This window comes from Globicephala melas, chromosome 7 (assembly GCF_963455315.2).
Source record: "Globicephala melas chromosome 7, mGloMel1.2, whole genome shotgun sequence".
Classification (NCBI taxonomy): domain Eukaryota; kingdom Metazoa; phylum Chordata; class Mammalia; order Artiodactyla; family Delphinidae; genus Globicephala; species Globicephala melas.
In genome coordinates this window covers 3,192,960-3,214,864 of record NC_083320.1, presented here as the reverse complement: position 1 = coordinate 3,214,864, position 21,905 = coordinate 3,192,960, and the positions used below count along the sequence as shown (strand labels likewise).

The following is a 21,905-nucleotide window of genomic DNA, read 5'->3' as shown; positions in this document are numbered from 1 at the left end:
AGGGGCGGAGCGGGGCCCGGCCGGACCGAGAGGGGCGTGGGCGGCGGGAGCCACGGTCCCGCAGCGCAGCGGGCGACGCGGCCGGCAGACATGGGCACCCAGGGCTCGGGGCGCAAGCGGCTCCCCAACCGCGAGCGGCTGACGGCGGAGGACGACGCGCTGAACCAGATTGCGCGCGAGGTGAGCGGCGGGGCCGGGCCGGGGCGCGGGCGCTGGGGGCGCCGCCGTAGCTGTCAGGCATCCGTCCGTCCGCTGTCCGTCGGTCCGCCGGCGCCGCGGACGGGGCGCGGGCCAGGCCGGGACCCCGGTGGGCCGGGCGCCGGTCCTCCGCCGCGGGGACAGGCCGGCGGCACCGACCCCTCCCCCCATGTCGCCAGCTCCCTTTGGCCGCCGCCCGCCCCCCCCTCGCCACGCGCAAGGTGGCCCCGGGCCGGCCGGGTGGGGGGCGAGCGAGCGCCCCGCTGTGTTGCGCCGCATGGTGAGGGTGATGTCGGCCCGACCCTGGAGGCCCGAGGACAGTCCCCGCAGGCCACATGGCCCTGGCGAAATGACCCGCTCCTGTCGATAACCAGTTGCCGTCTCGATTGACACACAAGGCGCAGCTTGGGCGCGAACCGGGGTCCCCGTGAATCTTGTTTCTGGACCGCGCGTGCAGACGGGTTCAGGCACGCCGAGAGGTTCCCCTCAAAGTTTCCCCGGGCAGAGTTTATTATAATGGTCGCTGATGAACTTGAAGTGTGGCGAACAAAAGGTGCACCGCCCGCGTAGCTGTACAAGTGCCTTTTTCTCCCACAAGGATTCAGCCTTCAGGTTAAACAAACGGTGACGTTGGCAAAGATGCCCAGCAGATTGGTGGCAGCAGCCTCCCTGGGAAGGGGCGTGATTCCCTGGGCTGACAGTGGACAAGCTTGCTTTTTTGCCGTATACCCTTCTGTACCTTTTGAACTGTGCACCGAGTGTGCTAACTGTAGAGAATGTACGTGCAGAGGCAGTGCCGCCTTCCTGATACCCTCTCCTCCAGGTGCTGGAATGTGATGGAGTTTGTCTGCATGTCATTATTATCACCTGGAAAAACTTCCAGGCGATTTAGGCCGAGGCGTCTGGTTGCCTCAGTCAGCTATTTATGGAGGTCTACTCTGTAACCAGTTCTTAGGTGATGTTGCTTTTATGGACACATGGCTGTCAATCAGTATTTGTTAACTACTGAATGAATGAACACTTTTGTTTTTCTCCCTATGCGAAGAGAAAGGCTTTCCAGGAAAACTCCTATTCAACCCTTAAAGCCCACGGTAGATTTGTGTCCTCTGTGAGACCTCCTACATCGCCCCGGGGCAGAAGTCTCCCTGCCTCCACTCGGGTTCCACTAGCTCTCACTCCCTATGCCTGCTGTGGTAGTCACGTGGCCTCAGCATTATTTGTTCACTGGTCCGACCCCCGTAGAAGGTGGCCACCCGGCAGGCAATGTCTTCCTTTCGTATCCCCAGAGCTCAGCACAGAGCCAGGCACATAGTAGGTGCTCCTAAGTCTCTGTTGCATTGCCTGAAAAACAAAAGAGGGACAAAAAGGCACTTACAGTATGTTTGGCTAAATATAGACATTTGCTAAATGTGGTAGCTTGAACATAATCCCCACCCCCTGTGAAGACGGTCCTTTAAGTACGTATTTAAACATAAAACCAAACAGGTGTTCTCTGGGAGGCCTGAGGTGACACGATCCGTGAGCCTTGTCTTTCTGGCAGTGGTTACGGTCAAAGGAAGGAGAATGAGGGTTCCCTAAGTCCACCTCATATCTGCTGGATTCTATAAAGACAGACGGAAAAGGAAGGCCGGGGGCTGCTCCTGGGTGGACGGCCTTGAGGTCCTGAGTAACTGGGAACCCGCGGTCCTGCCTCCCAGCCAGGGGACGCAGTTGGCAGTGACAAATTCAGACGTGAGCATCAGACCTGGGCTCGACACTGTGCAGAGCTCCTCGCGAGCTGTGCGACCCTACTCAGCCCCTCCCAGCCTCCATTTTCTCACCTCGAAAATGGGGAAGAAGAAATCCCCGAGGCTGTCAGGATTAAAGGAAGTGAGTAGCAGACATAAAGTGACTAACTAGCTAAATGCGAGGGCTATTCACACACACATCCTCCCAATAAGACCAACCATAGATGTGGTTGTTCCAAGTGCTGAATGGCACGTATCTGTGGTGTTGGAAGGAGCTGGTGCAACACTTTATGTTTTACTACAAATTGGATTCTATTTCCCAGCTGTGAAACTTAGAGTCACTATTCAAATGGCAAATATCTACTCAGCATGAAGTTCTCGCGAGTTCTTATAAAAATTAACAAAATCGTCTTAAGTTCCGTGCTTTCGTGTTTGCTCGTTGATTCAGCAGATACATGCTCTCCAGAGCCCTGTCCTAGGGAGACTGGGATTCAGGGATGGACCTGAAGAGCATCGCCCTCCAGGAGTTGGGGCCTGACATAGATCAGTAACAAAAATAGAAGACAGGAATCTGAGATTTAAAGGATATCGTTCCCTGAAGGTTTCGAAATGAGAGAGTTAAAATTTATTGACGGGACTAAGACAGGCAATCAGAGGAGGCCCCCCGGGGGAAGTGGCATTTTGAGTTAGTCTTGCAGTGACAGAAACCCTGACCTGGACTGGCCTCCACAAGGGGAAATGATTTGGCTGGAGGACGGATTCCCGGGTAGCCTCACCGGTGCGGTGGCCCCTTTTCTCCATGGCCTCTCTGCAGCTGGCTCTCCCGGGCCGTCCTCTGCGGGTGGCCTCATCCTCAGGCCGCTTTGCTTTCGGCAGACTGGCTGCCGCGTTCCCAGGCCGCCGCTCCTGAGCCCACACCCCGTCTCTTCCGGTGGCTCCGTCCTGAGAGCTAGAAGCATCTCCCAGGCCGCCCCTGAGCCAAGCTCTGTGACCAGGACGGTGGACTCAGCGGCGTGGCAGTGGGGCAGAGGGGGTTTACCCTGTGATCAGTCAGGCCCATCCTGGAAATGGGGGGAGTTGGCTTCCCCCGAAGCACTTGGGGAGGTGGGGGGGGCCTGGACAAACCCAGGAGGCCTTAAGAAAGTGGCAGGGGGTGGGGTGGACTCGGGTCAGGCCCGCAGGAATGTGCACGCAGAGGATAAGTGGAGCGTTCCAGGCAGAGGTGATGGAGTCTGGGACGGGGAGCCCGGAGCGGCCGAGGCAGGGCCCTGCTGGAGAGCTGGCTTCCCTGCTGAGGGCTTTGGACTCTGGGCAGGAGCTGGAAACAGGAACCCAGTGGAAGCACTGCATTTATATTTCTGCAGTTAGTTTATGGTTTCACTCCCGGCAAGTTTGTAGTAAATGGAGTTGTAACTTTAAAACACTGCAGCTGCGTTAGCACGAGGAGCTTGTTTCTCACTGTCTTGTCTGAGGCGGGATTCAGGCAAGATGTTTTCAGGAGGAAGGTCCAGTAAGCACTTTGAGAAGCTCGAGCAGCGTTTCTCACATCCCAGGGAGAGGTGTCTTGCAAGCAGATATGTTTTTCTCTCCCACCGCCTTGAACATTCTGCTGATGGTTTTTGGTAGCATCCCAAACCTCTCATTCAGCGCTCTGCTGCTGAGTGAAATGATCTTTTGCTCTCACAGTGCCCGAGGCAATTCAAAGTGTTCCTCTCCAGCGGAGAAGGCCTTTCCAGTACAGAGGAAGGCGGCCGTGCAAGCTGTGCAGGCGGCCTTAGACGGTCCTCGCAGCGAGCCTGGCATCCTCTCTGCGGCCGTGAACGCCGGTCGGTTTCCCTTCCTCGCTCACAGCACGGAGACCTCCCCCATGACTGTTTCCCGTGGCCTCCTCTCCTAGGTGGTCCCACTGGGACGCTGCCCGCTGGGCCCATGATTGCCCCGGGGGCGCTGGTGCACCTCCCAAATCCCCCCTGTTGGAGGGTGCCGACCCCTGGCCTGTGAGTGTGGCTGTTCTGGGCTCGTGGCCCCACTTCACTGGAGAAGTGCCCATGGCCACTGGGTGGGGTCACTTTGCGGGGGTGGGGGGAAGACCTCCCACCCCAGGGGCGGCCCACAGCGCTGAGCCCGGGATGTGAGGACACAGAAAGCTCCACCGCCAGCCCACTTGCCTCCCAGTGGAACCAACTCTGTGGTGCAGTTCACACTCCAGGGCTCCCCGTGGGAGGGCCCCAGGGCAGACCGAGTCCACCTCCTTCCCTGCCCCATCTGCCCCCTCACACCCCGCTGCTGGCCGTGCTCCCTGGTAGATCACTCACGTCCAAATCCCTGCCTCAGGCTCTGCTTCTGGGCACCCCAACTTAGGACAGTCTCCATGTCTCATTCTGTGTGGTCCCATGAATAAAGGACATTCTAATCCTAAAGCCCCCTTTCACCTGCTGTCCCCCCACCTCCCGTCCTTCCCAAATAGTGCCCACAGATCACCCTGTCTTGAGGGACCCTGACTCCTTTTCTCCTCAAGCCTCAAGGCCATTCGAGGGCCAGTCTGGGGGTTGGGTGCACAAGCCCTTTTGCAGAGTGGCCTGGAAATCTGGTTCAGTTTGGGCCTCCACTTCACCTTCGTCCGGCTCTCAGCAGGTCTGGCCCCTCTGGGGTCACGCAGTCTGGAGGGAGCCCAGCTGGTGTGACGCACGCTGCAGGTACCCTGGTGCAGTCCCTGACCTCCGTTGCGATCACACTGGCATTTACAACACAGGCTTGCTGCTGCAGCCAGTCCCACTTCATGTGAACCATCACCTTCATACCTTTTTTTCCAGTGAATTTGCTTTTCTGAGGCTGGCTGGTGGATGCAAACCTGTCAGACACTGACTGGAGGGTGAAATCCGGCGTGGCCAGTGGTTTGGGACTGGGGGTGGTGTCAGGGCCCCACCTTCCAGGTCGGGAACATGTGAGGGGCGTTCAGCGCCTGGCACTGCACACACCGCCCTGCCCCAGACTCTAACACAACTACCAGGCCCTTGCATAGTTGATCTTCCTAAGACAGCCACACACATCTTGGCGGATCAATAACAAGCGTTAGGAATGTGACAGGACCAGCGTTCCAGGCGGACTTTTATCACAGTCTGAGCTGTCAGGGGAATGGCGAGCACCATGCCTGTGACCTTGAGCTGTTTCCGTGATTCCCGACAAGATGGTTCTGGATGGAGCTGGAATTGGAAACTCAGGGGTGGACAGCCCCCTGGCCCCCGATGGCTTGTGGGCCCCCCCCCACAGCTATTTCTGTCACAGGGCCAGCTTTCTCCCTCTCCCTTTTCTGGGGGAATCTTCAGTGACTCATGGGTTCAGCAGTCAGGACTGTGAATGCATGTGGAGGACCTGAAGGGTCTGCTCGGTAGAATGGACATCAGAAGGCCTTGATTCCAGTTGAGCCAGTTAACCTGTGAGCCTTGTCAGGGTTCAGCAGGGGAAAGGGGAGAGATGGGGACTGAGGTTGCTTTTTTTTTTTTTAATATTTTTATTTATGTATTTATTTGGCTGTGCCGGGTCTTAGTTGCGGCATGCGAACTCTTAGTTGCAGCGTGTGGAATCTAGTTCCCTGACCAGGGATCGAACCCAGGCCCCCTGCATTGGGAGCACGGAGTCTTAGCCACTGGACCACCAGGGAAGTCCCTGAGGTTGCTTTTAAGGCCTAAGGTGTGCCAGGTACTCCCAGAAACTTCACCCCCGTAACTATATGATATCCCATCAGAAGAGTTTAGAGTATCTCTATTTGACATAGAGAAAAAGGGTCCTAGAGGCTAAGGTCATCTGCTAACCAAGAGGTGCGAGCTCGTCATCCAGGCTGTTTCCTGGGATCAGTGTCTCGGCTCCAGCCAAGGCCCTATTCCAGGTGGTGCCCTGAAGTCGAGCTGACTTGCTCCCCATCTTGGGGACTGTCATCCCCAGCTGACCTCTGGGCCATCAGGCATAACATTTCGTGGGAGAGTCCCATATTCTTCTCTGCCTTACTGTGTCTCTCCTCTTCTTTGTTTCATTCTTTCATCTTTAAAACTTAATTTTTATTGAATTAAAGTAATATATGTTTTCACCCTGGTCCCATACTCCAGGCCGTTCTCCACACAGCAGCTGGTGGTCCTTTTAAAATATGTCAGATCGTGTCATAATGGCTTTTCATATCCCTCAGTAAAAGCCAAGCTCCTAATGGCCTTACAAGACCCTAAGTGATCTGGTGAGTAGCTCCGTGTTTGTTAATAATATGCACGTGCACTAGTTATTGATTTTTCAATGTTAGGTGCTACCTGCTGGCCCCCTGGTTTGAGGATGAGGACTTGGGACCTGTAGGTCTAGCTCAGGTCCTCTCCCCACCTTTCTCTCTCCTTATCTTCACACCATATTACATTGTACTTTTAGGTGAGATGAATGGGCACTGGCAGAACAATAGGCTGGTTAAGAGTATGGGTGCTAGGGTCAGGTTTCCTGGGTTCAGTTCCTGGTCCTTCCACTTATTCCATGACCTAGAGCAAGTTACTTAACCACTCTGTGCTTCCGTTCCCTCATATGTAAGATGGGAATATTTTAACAGCATACTTCTCACAAGGTGGTTATACGGGTATATGAGGTATTTCATGAAAAGACCTCAGAATGGTGACTGACACATGCTCAGTAAACACTGGTGGTGATGATGATGTAACATGACAGTGTTAACTGCAGAGCCAAGTATACTGTAACCTTTTTCCTTGTACAACTTTCTGCTTTTTCTGGGGTTAATTCTTTGTCTCTTTTTTTTTTTTCCCCAACTGCTCATCTCTCTGCACATCTATCATACCTAATTCCTCACAAACTTTTCAATAGGACCCCCTCACAATATTATTTTCTATGTGATTAAACAAATCTATCAGTTCCATTTTATTCCCTCCTGGAAATCTACCCCCTGGAGGGCTCTGTCCTCTAGACCCTGTCTGCTCTGAGTGCTCTTAGGATTTGCTTCAGCTGCCGTTCCCTTTGCTGCCATGCTGAGAACTCCTTTTGCCACTTCTTTGCTGGATCCATACTAACTCATTTTGCTGGAGCACATCCTTCAGTAGCTTTCTGAGAGAGAACGCCTTTTCTAAGTGCTTGCATGTCTGAAAATGTCTTTATTCTACCTTAATACTTGATAGTTTGTCTGAGCATAGAGTTCTAGGTTAAAAATAATTTTCCAAAGAATGACAGAGATTTCTATGTATTCTTTGAAATGATTTCCAGCATGTACTGTTAACTAAAAAAAGCAGCGTATGGAAAGTGTAGATAGCATGCTGTCCCTTACGTGAGAAAAGCTGTAACTTGCCTGCAATTACAGAAAGAAACACTGGCAGAAAGTATAGTAAAAGAAACGTGGAGATGTAAGCGGAAGCAGATTTGTTAAGTGTGACTTTTCATACGCTTTTGATATTTGAACCATGCGACTGTGTTACCTATTTGATAAAATAAAATAATAAATATCAAAAATATAATTAACAGACTATTTTCTACTGCAGTTTTGAAGACTTTTTTCCATTTGATTCTAGCTTTCAGGATTGCTTTGAGAATTTGATGCCTTATATATTTTCAGTATCTTGTATAATATCTATAAGCTTTTAGGGTCTTCTCTTGATCCTCAGTATTCTAGGTCCTATTTTTCTATTTATTAAGCATTTACTGGGTTCATTCAGTCTGGAAATTTGTATCCTAAAATTCTGGAAAATTTTCTGAAAATTGTCCCCTTCCCACCATTTTCTCTGTTTTCTTTTAAAGGAACTCCTGTTGTTGGAAGTAACTTCCCTTTCCCCTCATTTTCTAGCTTTTTGTCTTTTGGTGATACGTTATGGGTGATGACTCAACTTTATCTTCCACTCCTTCTACTAAACTTACCTGTTCTATATTTAATTTCTAAGATTTTTGTTTGTTTGTTTGTTTTGGGTCTTTGTTCCATTTTTATAGCATCCTTTTTGATTCACTAATGCAGTACCTTTTCTTATCCTTCTGAGGAATATTCATTTTTGGTTTTCTGGGTTTTCCTGAAAATTTCTTTTGTTCCCTACATTATGGTCTCTTTCTTTTTGCCCTTTGTGTGCTGTGGCCTCTGTCTTTCATCTTGGAGCCTTTCCCAGATGGGTGGTGATCCTTGGATCCATTCAGATGTGAGAATGAGGCACTAAAAAACTGTGAGAACATTTGAGCAAAGGCCAGGAGGGGAGATGCCAGAAGATGTGACCAGGACACCACCTGGGGTGCAGTGGGGTGGCTGAAGTGTTGGCACCAAACGTTAAGTCGTCCCTCAGGACACTGGCACACAGCCTGGACTTGAATCCGAGCCCCCTTGTCTTCAAGGCCAGTGCCTTCAAGGCCAGGGTCAGTGCTGGGAGGAAATGCTGCTTAATGCTAACAAGGCAAACCTCTCTAATTTGGTACCTACAGGTGGAGTTTTGGTTTTGATTAAGGGGGTAGAATGGTTTGAGAAGAAAGTTGAGAAATAATCTGAGACGTACCAAGGAGGATGTAATGTCCATACAGCGCAAACAAGAGAACTAGTCATCACAGTGCTTTTCCTGAGAGTGGAATCCATGTCAAATTAGGTGAGCAAACAAAGAAAGTTATGAAAAAATAAGATTTTCAGAGCTTCAGGCATCATTCATTTATTTGTTTGGAAAATTCTCTACAATGTGAGATATACTTTCCATAAAACAAATACAAAATACCTGGAGAGTTTAGGTAGGCAGAATGTGATATGGTCTTGGCAATGGGTAAACCCCTGGATCAGCAAGTATGGAAGCGCCAGAACCGTCCAGAACCTCCGCTGGCGTATTATATTGCAATGTGTCCACCCACTTCTTGGCTTCGGGGAGTGAATGAAAAATCACACAGTGGTCATGATAATATTTCAGCATAAAGAGCCCAGGAGATCTAAAGTTGCTCGTTATGCTTTCAACTTCCCTCACATAAGTTTATCAGCTTTTCCACCCTTACCCTGGATTGCTTTTTACTTTTCACCTTCTTTTGTAATGTCCCTTCGGCACATGGGAAGATGTGGAATTTTCCAAGTTGACACTCGGAGAGATGGCATTTCCATGTTGATTGAACAACTAATATGACTCCACCCTTAGGGTGCCCTAAGATATTGCTGGAAATCACCCAGATATACTTTGAAATCCTGCAGAGCAGTGATGGCCAGTAGGGCTTTCTGTGTCGATGGAGATGTTCTGTCTCTGTGCTGTGTGTCACGGCAGCCACTAGCCCTGTGTAGTAATTGAGCACGTGAAATGTGGCTAGTGCAGCTGACAAAGGGCATTTTAAATTGTACTTAAGTTTAATTCCTTTCAAGTTAAATAGCCACCTATGGTTGGTGGCTGCCGTATTGGACAGCACAGCTCTAGAGCAATGACTTATTCTTTGTTGAAATTTGCTGTCATAGAGGTGTGCGCTATAGTGCAGAAGGTATTGAGTCTCATGATAGGAGAGGAGCGAAATGGGAGTGCAGGTGGACAGGGCTGGCGTCCCACAGGCCGGAAGTCAGTCCAGCGTGGGGAGAAGGTTCGGGGCAGTGGGAGAAGCACAGTCAGCCTTCTGAAGTCGTGTGTCTGTAGGCAAGTTAGCGTATCCCAGCCTCCTTTCCTGTGTCTGTGACAGAGGGAAAACATTATCCTGTGGTTGTAGTAATGAGCCGTGCTGGGAAATGCAGAGCATCTCCCGGTACCTGGTAGGTGCTAACCCAACGGTAGTTATTTTCTCCCTTCATCTCTACCAGGGGACAGCCGTCCTGCTGGACTGGCCAGGGCGTGCCTCAGGAACTACTGATGCAGAGGCAGGGGTGAATCCCTCCCTCATAAGTTGAGGGCTGGAGTGAGAGGCGGGGGTCAAGGGGAGAGAAAAGAGAGCAGTCTGTACAAAAGTTGTGAGAAAAATACAGGAGAGACAATCTCCTGTGTGTCAGGAGGGTACAGGCGGCCCTTGGGACTGGTTCCGTGAACTCAGTAAAAGCACTAACGGCTGCTGCTTTCAATACACTCAGTAGATAAGTACTTAGTGTCACACCGCTGTGGACTTTCTTATATTAAATACACTCAGTAGATAAGTATTCTTTAGTGTCAGACGGCTGTGGACCTTCTTATAGTTTAGAGCTTATTACAATTCTTTGGCCTTTAGATGGAAAGGACCCTCTGTTTTCAACAGTAGTTGTGCGTCTTGGCCTTGAACTGAGGAACCAGTAGTAAGATGCCGTCAGATTTTTCGAGCTTCTTCATTGTCAGGCAGCCAAGCCTTGGGGCCGCGCCTCTGGCTACCTTCCTGGAGATAACGGGCCATTTCACCCAGGCCGTGTCCTGCTCCGTTTATTTCTGGGCTTATCTGACCTCTCAGTAGGTACTATTTTTCACCCATGCCTGGGGCCAGCTCCAGATTGAAATGGCCACATGAGCTGGGATAAGGTGGTGGCCACGCAGCCTTCCAAATCTTCATTCCAGTTTCTTAGGTTTTTCCTCTTACTTTTAAGTTGGGGTTTCTCAGCCTCGGGATTACTGACATCGGGCCGGATGCTGGGAGGTGTCTGTACGTAGTGGGGTATTGACAGCATCCCAGGGGGCAAAATGGCCCCCTGGAGAACGCTTGTTGTACGTTCCGCATCTCCACTGGGTTTGCACCTTCGCTCTGAACTGCACGCCTCATCTCCAGAAACCTGGATCCTTTGCTCTCAACTCTTGTCAGTGCTGCTCCCCAGGAGGGCAGAAAGCACCAGCTGTGACCAAACGACATTCTCCCTGGAGCTTCCCCACGTACCCCTCCCGGAAATTAGTAGGAAGGGCCTGCGTACTCTGGAAGGCTGTGGTGGAGCTGTTTTAGGAAAAGCTGTGCAGACTCAGGAAGCTGGGACTTCAGCTGCAAATTTGATTACCCCTTGCTGTGTGCCAGAGGGCGTTTGAGTTGACGGTGGCGTGGGAGCAGCGTGGGGAGAGGCTAAAAAGGGGGGGATGGGATGGACCCTGAATGGCAGGCCTACGGAAGATGGGTTGACATGAAGGTGGGAGCTGGTGAGAGGGGGTGCTTTGCGTGACATCCTATGGGCCCTCGTGGCTCCCTTCTGCCCGTCGCAGACACCCGTTTCCCCCCGATCATGGGTGTGCTCGAGGCCAGCCAGGCCAGCGTCAGGCCCGATTCCGCTGGGACCGCAGAGCGATGATGCAGGCCACCAGGCTGTGTCAGTTCTGTGTTGTCTTCCTCTCCAGGAAAGGCCCCAGGCCGACGGCTCAGGCGTGCTCCAGGGATAACAGGGCCATGGTGGCATCGTTCACGTGGCCCTCCCGTGAGCACTTCCGAGAGCCAGCTCTGCCCAGAGGTCGGGGGGCCACAGGCTTGACCTTCCGAGCCAGCTAGGGTCCAGTCCCCGCAGCCCACGGGCTCTGCCTGGTGCCTGTCAGCTTCATGCTGGGGACTCAGCAAGAGGCCACCGAGGAAGGAGAGACGCTGCCGGGCGCCACCTGGACTCAGCTAAGCACATCCGCCTGTGACCGCGCCATCCTGTAACCCTGAGGGTGGCATTTCCATAGGGACGCCCACCGCCTGGGAGAAGGAATGTCAGGCCAGTAAGTGGCCAGGCCTGGGATGATGCTTCTGGTGGACGTGACGTGCCCAAAAGGGCAGGGACAGGGCAGCCCCCCACAGCTGAGGGAGGGGGTCCAAGCTGCCACCTTGTTTTTTAAGAACCAGGAGGTCTCTGAGGCCGGGCATGACCCTAGCGCGCCCGCCTGCATCACCTGCTCATGCAGAATCCCAGGTGCGCTGCAGGTGGAGCGACAGGGAGGACCCCATTTCAGCCTCACCGCTGGGGGCGCGCTGGCGGCCCATTAAAACTCCAGACCCCCTGGAGAGGCCCCCCAGATCACAAGGGGGCTGGGTGTCAAGCAACACAAAGACCAGTGACCAGCACAATTCCATAGGGTTAAAATTGTGCCCGTGTCTCCTAAGAGGCATGTGGCTTTTGTCATTCATAGCTGAACTTGTTCAAATAGATGACCAGACCTGGGCCCTGCGAGGACCCCACTGCGCGCCAGGGTCCTTGTTGCCCACATGCAGCAGGACACCTGCCTTTCCTTGCGGCTTTAGAGAGCTCTTTCCTTTCTTTAGAGAGCTCTGTGCAGCCTCCATCGCCCCGCTCTTCCTGTTCCCAGGGAAAGAACTGGAAAAATCAGCCGTCCCAGTGGCTCCCCCTCCCCCTCCCCCCGCCACGCCCTCGCCCATCCCGGGGCTCTGTTCCCTCTGGATTCCCTTGGCCCGAAGACCTGTGAGTCACCGCTGAGGCTGCAGGGATGAGACAGGAAGAGACTGTTAGCCACGCTGATGTTCTGTGTTCCATCACATTCCCCTCCCACGTTTAGACCTCCCGCTTCTGTTCATTATTTATTTATTTATTTATTATTTTATTTATTTTATTTTAGACCGTGTTAGGTCTTCGTTGCTGCACGCGGGCTTTTCTCTGGTTGCGGCAAGCGGGGGCTGCTTCATTGTGGTCTGCAGGCTTCTCACTGCGGTAGCTTCTCTTGTTGGGAGCACGGGCTCTAGGCGCACGGGCTCAGTAGTTGTGGCACGCAGGCTCAGTAGTTGTGGCTCGCAGGCTCAGTAGTTGTGGCGCACGGGCTTAGTTGCTCCGCGGCATGTGGGATCTTCCTGGACCAGGGCTCGAACCTGTGTCCCCTGCAGTGGCAGGCATATTCTTAACCACTGAGCCACCAGGGAAGCCTCCTGCTTCTGTTTTTATGTACACTTTGCAAAGGAAAATGTACACATACAGCATCCCTCTCATTCTTTGAAAATTCAGCTTTAGGATTAATCCATCTTTTTTTGAGTTTAATCCATCTTTTTTACTTAGACTTTTGTTTGTGAATAGTGTCACAGTTTTAATCTGTTTTTTCTTTCCTAAACATCTTTTCCAACTTTCCCTAAACAGCATGGGGCAGACAATAAATTACCCTGAGTACAGGACAGAGTGGGGAGTTGCCTTGCAGTTGTGCTCTATACTAGCCTGCTTTTTAAATACGATTTAATCTAGAACAATGTAACAGGTGAAAAGCACAGCATATAATATACATCATATATTGTCCAATTATAATGAATTCTGTTTATACTGTTCTGTATTCAACTTTTTAAATTTTGAATTCTGTCGGCTGAAGATACACCTGACCCGTCAGAGGATTTCATGGGCATCGTGCTCCCTGTCTCGGGCCCTGGCCGCGTTCTGTGGTGGTTGATTCATTTCTTCCAGAGATGTATAAAGGCCCAACTCTGCCGCCAGCTGGATCTGGGACGTGGGTCCTTCGCTGTCTTGAAGCTTCAGTTCCTCAGCTGTAGGATGAGGACAGTGGTGGTTGGGAGAACTCACGAGAGTATGCCCATCAGCAGCTGAGGTCTGGGCCTCCCTCCCCACAGAGGTCACTTCCTCTGGGAAGACCCAGGCCCACCTGTCTCCCACCCCGGGCCTGAGACATGCATCCCTCCAGTGTCCCCAGCTCCTCCCGTCTCCCGTGTCGGCTGGGTTGCTATGTCCTTTACTCGGCTCTCCCCTCCCCGGCAGACTGCGTGCTCTCTGGGGGCCGCGCCTGGTCCAGTTGCTAGTGAACCCTGCCCCTGGCACACGGGAGGCCCTCAGGGACCACCTGGTGAATGAATGTGAGTCAAAGCATAAATGGGAATTTCTCTGCGGTTTGCTGGTGACTCCTGGCTTCTTATTAAAATGAAAGCCTTTGAATGTGGTATTTTTCTTCTAAGTATCAATAGTTTAAACTACCTTAATTATATGGAGTGGGTTTCATTGGTAACTCATTCCAAGTCGTGACGACCTCATCAGTTACCAGAATAGGTCAGGAGATAGCGTTGTTCTGTCCTCATATTGGTAACTTCATCAGAATTCATCAGAGAGAGGCCAGCACCACCCAGAAACCACACTGAACTCTGCCACCAAGGCCGGGTCTGTGTTAGCTCCTCTTGGCACGTGCGATACTTTTCGTGTGGTGGACAGCATTGTGGGAAAGGGAAACCAGTGAGATGCAATTTTCTCCTGGTGGTGAGTGAGTGAGTGAACAAATGAATGGATGGATGAATGAATGAATGAGTGAATGGATGGATGGATGGATGAATGGTTGGATGGATGGATGGATGGATGGATGGGTGGGTGGAATTAGCCCTACTTCACAGTAACATTTGAAAATACAGATTCTTTTGAAACTAGAACAAGATTATTAAATATCTTTGATGGTCGCTTGGGTGTCAGTATTTTCCAGAAAGCTGTCGCTAGCAGGATCTAATCTGTCAGGTGTTGACTCCTGCAGTGTCCGTCCTGATTCCCCCCACCTCCACCTTGGCCGGTTTGGTCAGTGACCTTAGCCACCGTTCATGTACCAGGAGTTGGAAGGAGAAATGAAGCAGAACTTTCAGTCCTTTCCTGATCATGCTTACGATCGTTCCCTCTTCCAACTCCTCCGCTTTAGACTTTTCCCCCCCATGTTTCTCCTTTGACTTGTTTTGTGATGTCGGCACTTGGCAATAATCTTTGAACGATCCTGGCGGTGGGCCTTTGGACAGCACGTGGGCCATCAGGTTCCACTGCACGTTGCCAGTGCCCCAAGCTTGCACTCCCTAAAAAGACGTTCATTGTGTCCTTAGCTCTGCTAAGGTTGATGGCGCTCTACCAGGGGCTGAAGTAACTTGGAGCAGGTTTGTAGAACATTCTCCTGTGTGGTTTCCCTGTTGGGGAGCAGGGTTTGGACTAGAAGAATTTAGGTGTATTCATATACCCTGCCAGGTGCAATAAATAGCTGTCTTTGCCCGACCTTAACCTCACCTAAGTGCTGTGGTTCTAAAAAGCCTAGCACACACCAGGAGGAACTGAAAACATTAGGAGGGGAGTGATGCTGGTGTAACATGTCGGAGGCGGGTTGGGCGTGCAGATGGAAATTAAAACGATTAAATGTTGGAGATGTGCCTTGTCGACCAGAAAGCTTAGCTAGACTGACAATTAAGAGAAGGCATAACCTGTTCTAAGCGATTTTTTGTTTACTAAACTACAGACTTTGTACAGATTTCCCAGTTTTTTGACTGAAGTCTTCTTTCTGTTCCAGGATCCATTCCAGGATCCCACACTGCATTTTGTCACTGTGTTGCCTCTGTCTCTTCCAATCTGTGATGGTTTCCAGGCACTTTTGAAGAGTGTCAGCTATGCGTTCAGCAGAATGTTCCTCAGTTTGGATTTGCCTGATTAGACTGAGGTTGTGGATTTGGGGAAGAATTCAGAGCTCATATCACATCAGGGGCACGTGATACCAGCGTGACATCCCTGACGACATCAACCCTGACTGCTGACCTGAGGTGGGGTCTGCCAGGTTCCTCCACTGCAGAGTTACTGTTTTCCCTTTCCCTGCTCTGTCCTCAGGAAGCAAGGCCCTAAATCCAGTCCATCTCAGGGGAGGGGACTTCTGTTCCACGTCCTGGAGGAGGGGTATCAAAGAATGTGTGGTCCCAGGTTGAAACCATCACAGTCATTAGCAGATGCTATGCAGATATCCTGGGTCGCCCTGAAGCTCGTCGGTGGGTGCGTCATTCTTCTTTAAGTGTGAATGCAAAAAGCGAGTTATTTGGTGCCTCCGGTGAACTTGAGAGTATGGGCTGGGAAGCCCTGTGTGTTGTGGCACCTGACCCGGCCTCTACCCGGCCAGACCCCGTGGCCTTTTCTGCTTCTCCTCGCTGTGGGGATGCCGGCGGGGAGGGTCTCTGGGTCTCCCGCCCCTTTGAGTGTTCTACTCACTCACTGCTGTGGCCTGGATATGCTGACACCTCCCTGCCCCCCACCCGATCCCCCTTCTCCCACCTTCCACCAGAAGGGACGTTTTCCAGTTTTCATCTCCATCTTCCAGTTTTCTCGTGGTGCAGCCAGGAGAGGCCTTGCTGCCTCCCCAGTGGGGATGAGATATGCTTGGGAAGATAGTTCTTTCTTTTTTGGAGGGGGTAGGGGGAGTCTAAAGAGTGGATCGTTATTGAATGGAGGTCTTACACGAATAGAAAGAATAATGATTTTTTTCATCTTAACTCACTGTCACTTTTCATAGTCGAGTCACTTATTGCCTAGTTTGAGACGAGGTCTCAGTTTTTAAAAGCGCAAGTCTGGCTTAGAAGTGCTCTTGAACGTGTGACATCGTAAAGAAATCCACACGCAGAAAACGATCACCTTCAGTCAGCTGAAGCTCATTTTGCAGTTAAACCGAAATACCTGCGGTTCAGTGGACATGTTTTTTGCTAATTTTGCTCCCTGCTTTTCTACTGTTAAAGTGACCAAAGACTTGAGGGGAAAAGTCCAGTGGAAAGAAGGGAAAATACAGTACCTGTCTTTTAGAAATTATCTTAAATGACAATGAGCCATAGAATGTGAGAAAAATCAGAGAAAAAAATGCAGACCAGACTATTAAAGACGAAATGTCTAAATTGCCGAGAATTATAAACCTTTGCCTAGAAAATGTCAACGTGAAATCCGCACAACTCAGCGTTCATCGGATTCTAGGGAACGTTCAGAATTGCAGTTCTCCCTAAGCTCTGGCCTAGCTCTTCATCTGTGATAACGGTCCTTTTTCTCTTTTCCTGAGATTGATTACTCATTGAGGGCAACCTTGGTAGTAAGATGAGAATAACAACAACAGAGGGAGTGGTAGCAGCATTTACTGAGTGGTTAATACTCCTTGATTAACTCCCTAGATCTTCAGGGTGACACTATAAGGCCGTGTGTAGACTGAATGTCTGTCCCCACCCCAACCCCTGCCCCAAGTTCATATGTTGAAGCCCTAATCCCCAGTGTAGCTGTATTTGGAGATGAGGCCTCAAAGGAAGTAATTAAGATTAAATGAGGCCATAAAGGTGAGCCCCTGATCCTATAGGGCTGGTGTCCTTGTGTGAAGAGCTCGCTCCCCATGTGCACACAAAGAAGAGGCCACGTGAGCACACAGGAGAGGGCTGCCGTCCACAAGCCCGGAGGAGAGCCCTCACCATTGGCCACGCTTGCTGGCACCTTGATCTTGGACTTCTAGCCTCCAGAACTGTTGTTTAAACTGTTGTTTAAGTCGTTTATGTGGCTTTTTGTTATAGCAGCCTGAGCAGACTAAGGTTGGTAATATCATTCCCATATCAAAAGTGAAGAGACAGTCATAGAAAGGAGAAATGACTTGCCTTATCCATCTGTTGGTTTTTCCTTTACTTCTCATCATTTTGCTTTATGCATTTGGTGAAATCTTCAGTTTATAAAGGTTCTCAACAGTTATTAGCTTAACTGTAAACCTACCCAGTTACAGTATACTAGTATTTTCCATGTTTGACTTTTTTCACATTGAATTCTCTTTTCTTTAGTGTTAATATTTGAAACCTAGGATAGGCTAGGTTTCAATGTGGTAACAAACACCCCAAGCCTGAGAGGTCTGACACGACGGAAGTTTCCCTCCTGCCCACAGTAGACGCCCATCACAGGTCTGAGGGGCTCACTGTGGCCTCGCAGGGACACTGCCCGATAGTGGCTTCCTTCCCAAGGGCTTCTGCTGTCATCACAGCAGTGGGCGGGGGCTGCAGCGACTTGTTCACCGGCTCTTAACACCTCTGCCCTGAAATGGCACACGTTTCAGGCACAGGCGGCAGGGGGCGTGCTGAATGCTCCCCTGGCTGATGCGACGGCCTCTGTGCAAAGCAGAAAAGGAAGGAAGACCCGCCCCACAGGTGCGCTGCTGGGACAGGAGAGGGCCCCTCCCCTTAGGTGGGGCAGCCCCCAGGGGGTGTGGCTGAGTTGGGGGAGGGGCTGCGTGGGGCTCTGGTTCTGAGCATGTTCTGTCCCTTAAGACGGAGCCTGGGAGCACCACGCGGGGAGCCAGCGTTTAGTTAGCAGGAGGGCCCCCCGGGCCCGGCCCTGGGCTGCGTCTCAGCTCAGATGGGATGGGCTTTTGCCTCTTCGCAGCCTTCACAGGAATTGTTAGGAGCCGTCGGGGCTGCTGCCGAGACTGCCCTTCAGACTCTTCTTGAGGTAGAAGCCACCTCTGCTTGTTGAATGTTCCAGAACCTGGGGGAAGAACTTACTCTTTTCCTTGATATTCTGAAGTCCTGAGGGCTGCCCCTGGCTACAGCAGCGTCCCAACCTCAAACTGAGGCAGTATCTGAGGACACCGGTCCTTTTGCTTTGTTTTGCTTTCTTTGTTTGGATTGTAACATCGCCCTCATTTTGTTCCCGTGTTAAAGTTACGTTTGAACGACTTAATGTGGGTGGAGGCAAGCCCTGAGCCTGACCTTGTCCTGCATGTCCCACGTGGCACTTGTGTTTTAAGATTGCAGGAGCCTGGGAGCGGCCACGACTGACCGGCACATCTTCCTGGCACCTGCCGGCTCTTTCCTGATGCCATAATTCTCCTCTTTCCCTACTTGAGGGATTTTCTTTTCTGAAATCTTGTGGCAGCTCACCAATGGTGTCCAGAGTGCCCACCACAGGCTGGTATAAAAGACACCTTTCAGGTACTTCCCTGGCGGTCCAGTGGTTAAGACTCTGCGCTTCCAATGCAGGGGGCCTGGGTTCTATCCCTGGTCGGGGAGCTAGGATCCCAATGCCACCAGGCTCAGCCTAAAAAAAGAAAAAAAAAGAAAAAAAAAAAAAGACACCTTCAGTTCAGAAGACCTGAAGTTTAATCTCGCCTCTCAGGATATTTGCTTTGTGAACTTGGACAAGTCACACGACTCCAACTTTTCTTCGCCTCTCATGCTTTCTGGTGATGAGCAACAGAAACCATTTTTCCTAGAAACCACCTGTGCCCCCATCACCACCCCAGCTGTGTAGACCCAGGGAGGAACTATCTGGAGAGGGTCCCGTCCAAGCAGGAAGCGACGGCAGGCTGCCATGGAAAGGAAGGGAGAAGCACTGAAATCAAGCAGTTTATTACCTCTCCCCTCATTTTCTCAAATTCCTGAGAGACTCACATCTTTTCAGGATTTTTTTCTCTTTCTCCCTTCTGGGTACCACATTGCCGTGAGATGCATCCGTTCCGCCTCTCTGGCTGCCCCAAAGGGATTCTCAGAACAGCCAGGGCTGAAAACAGAGAGGAGGCTGTCATCCGTTGCCTTACTTCCGTGGTCAGTGGCGTGGCTGCCGGGCCCGTGGCTTCTGCAGGAGCTGGAGGGGAGAGGCAGGGCCACAGTCTGGGAGCATCTATGGCCCCCACTGGGGACCCCCACTTAGCTCAGAGCTGGTGGTAGACAGCCCGGCCCCGGACCAGGTCCCTCTCTCCCCACCCACGGAATGAGCGCTATTTAATTATCTGTACTCAGCTGAGAGTGCGGTGATGGTAGATGCAATTATAGGTCAACCTGAGGGCATTCTCCATGTATTTTTAGATTTTATTTTCAAAAGGAAGATGGTATTTTTCAGGCCACTGTTGATACCGGACTGCAAAGGAGCTTGACATTTTTTACTTTTCATTTTATTTATTCCTCTGTTCACTGTCTCCTTTCTTCCCCCGTGGAACAGCCATGGGGCTGGTATGAACCCCTGGGTTGTCTTTTTGTTCATGTCCCTGTTGCCTCAGGTATTCACTCCTTCTCTGACCTGACAAACAAGTCTTGACTAGCCCCTACAGGTACAGTGTGCTGGGGCCACAGAAGGAGAAGATGTGGTGCTTATCTCAACAACCTCACTCACAAATGGCCCTCCGGCCACTGGGCCGATTTTACTGATCATGTCCACTGTGCTGGAGACACAGCAGTGCTCAGGCAAAGTCCCCACCCCCTGTAACCCTAAAGATAAACTTCTGAACGGGCAGCTCTGCAACAATGTCAGGGGTTGAAAGGGCTTTGCAGAAAAGCAGGAGGAGAGGTGTAAGGAGGGAAATGGGATTGCCCTTGTGATGGCTTATCGGTGGGGGTCTCCCTGACAAGGCGCTATCCCAGGTAGAGGGAACAGCAGGTGGGAAGGCCACAGGTTGAGAGCAGGCCTGAGCAGGGAGGCTGTGGCACTGAGCACAGTGCACCCAGGGAGAGAGACAGCTGGGGGCTGCCTCCTGTGGGGCCTTCCAGGACGCTGTGAGGCTGGAGTTTTCTCTCCTCGTGAGATGGGTGGCTGTTGCACAGCTCCGGTGGAGGACGGCCCGCTCTGGCCTGTGTCTTAAGAGGTTCTTCGTGGCGCCACGTGCAGGACCACCGTGGATGGCCGGGCAGTTTGTGCACTGCAGAACCCCAGAGCACACCCTGCAGACCGACTCTTGGATGCATGGCCATCACCTGCCTGAGCAGGGCTAGCCCTGCATGAGGAGCAGACAGGAGGATGTGAGGGCAGAAGCAGGGACCAGGCTGGATGCAGTGACCCAGGGTGAGAGGTGATGGTCGCTGAACCAGAGAGGAGCAGTGGAGGTGGTGAGAGGTGGTCGGATTCCACATGCCTGTGCAGCCCAGATTGGCCATGGGATTGGAGAGGAAAAGAGACACCAAAAGAAGACCCCAGGGGTTTTGCCCTGAGCGACCGGAAGAGGGATGCTGAGGTCTGACAGAAGCCAGTCTGGGAGTTGAGTACATGTCAGTTTTAGCGGGGAAGACCTAGTTACCTCTCTTGACAACTCTGCTCTCCCCCACATGCTCCTCTGAAATGCTCCCCGGGTCCCTCTGGGGTGTGGATTTTTGATGCAGGGAACCCAGAGGTTAACTCATGGTCCCTAAGGGGTACATTGACGTTCATTTCTACAAGTTGTATCACACTCTTTAAGTTGGAGGTTTATAAAAATGAATTTTAATGTAAAAAATTTCAAACGGACCCCTAATTAGGGAGACTAGTACAATGAGCACCCATCCATCCATCATCTAGATTCAATAAGATTTCACCATATTTGCTTCATCCAGCTCTTTTTCTTTTTTCATTTGCTCATAATAAGCAAATTCCAGATACTGTGTTGCCTCACTCTTACACATGTCAGTATGCATAACTTAACAGCAGGAACATTTTCTTATGTGACCACGATGCTTTCACACATGGCAAAACTGACATTAATTCATTGTATTGTCTAATACCCAAACATAGTAAAAATTTATGATTTTTATTATCTCAAAAATATCATTTTACAATTAGTTTCTTCAAATCAGGATCTACACGTAGTCCAACATCAAGGGCTGCCCCTAAGCATCTTTTAATCCATGGAAGCTCCCTTCTCCCCACCATGTTCTTTCAGAAACCAAGTCACTCGACCATTAGCCTGTCCTACCTTTACATTGCTAGATTAACATTCTGTCTAAGGCACTGAGCCTTGAAATCCAGTGCAGTTTGCACTGGCGGCACACTTGTTTGGTAGCTCACCTGCCTAGGAGCCACCTGTGGCGAGGTGCATTGGGCAGCGTAACTCAAGGGGCTCCTGCAGATTCTGGCGAACCTTTCCCTCATAGGTGGTGCTGTGTGCTTCCTGTTGTGTCACATCGGGAGCTCCTCAGTGGTGGTCCCGCTTTTAGTGATCTGTGGGTGCAGGTCCTTCCACTGCAAACTTGCCCATCCAAAAAGCTATGGGGCTTTCACTTTCTGAGATGGGGAAAACTGAGAAATCAGGGAGTCAGGAGCTGATTTTTGCACATGTAACATCTGAAAATCCTATTTGACATACAATCGGGAAAGTAAACGAGGCAGTTGGATGTGAGCTTGGAACTCAAGAGCAAGATCTCAGCTGGGGATATAAACTTGGGGGTCACCAATGTATTGATGGTGTGAGTATAGATGACATCACCAAGGGAACAAGGGCCAGTGTTGAGAGGTCACTAAGGTAAGGAACCAGCAAGGCAGGCTGAATGCTATCCCAGATGCCAAGTGAGGAAACTATCTATAGAAAGAAGGGATCACCTGTGTCAGGTAACACCCATGGGTTGGGGAAGGCTAGGGCTGAGAAGTGACCATTGGATTTGGAAGTGACCTTGATGAGAGCTGGTTCGGTGGAGTAGTAG

At 51.1% G+C, this 21,905-nt stretch overlaps 1 protein-coding gene across 19 annotated transcripts in view; it reads left to right on the top strand.

Moving 5' to 3' along the window:
- Nucleotides 1-15: 15 nt before the first annotated feature.
- The window catches only part of LRRFIP1 (LRR binding FLII interacting protein 1), a 142,529-nt gene continuing 120,639 nt past the window's right edge, over nt 16-21,905 (top strand). For all 19 annotated transcript variants that reach the window (XM_060301663.1, XM_060301660.1, XM_030863045.2 and 16 more), the window contains exon 1: nt 16-180. In XM_060301663.1, coding sequence (XP_060157646.1) covers nt 91-180 — 90 coding nt within the window. In that variant the 5' untranslated portion in view covers nt 16-90. The remainder of the gene's footprint in view (nt 181-21,905) is intronic.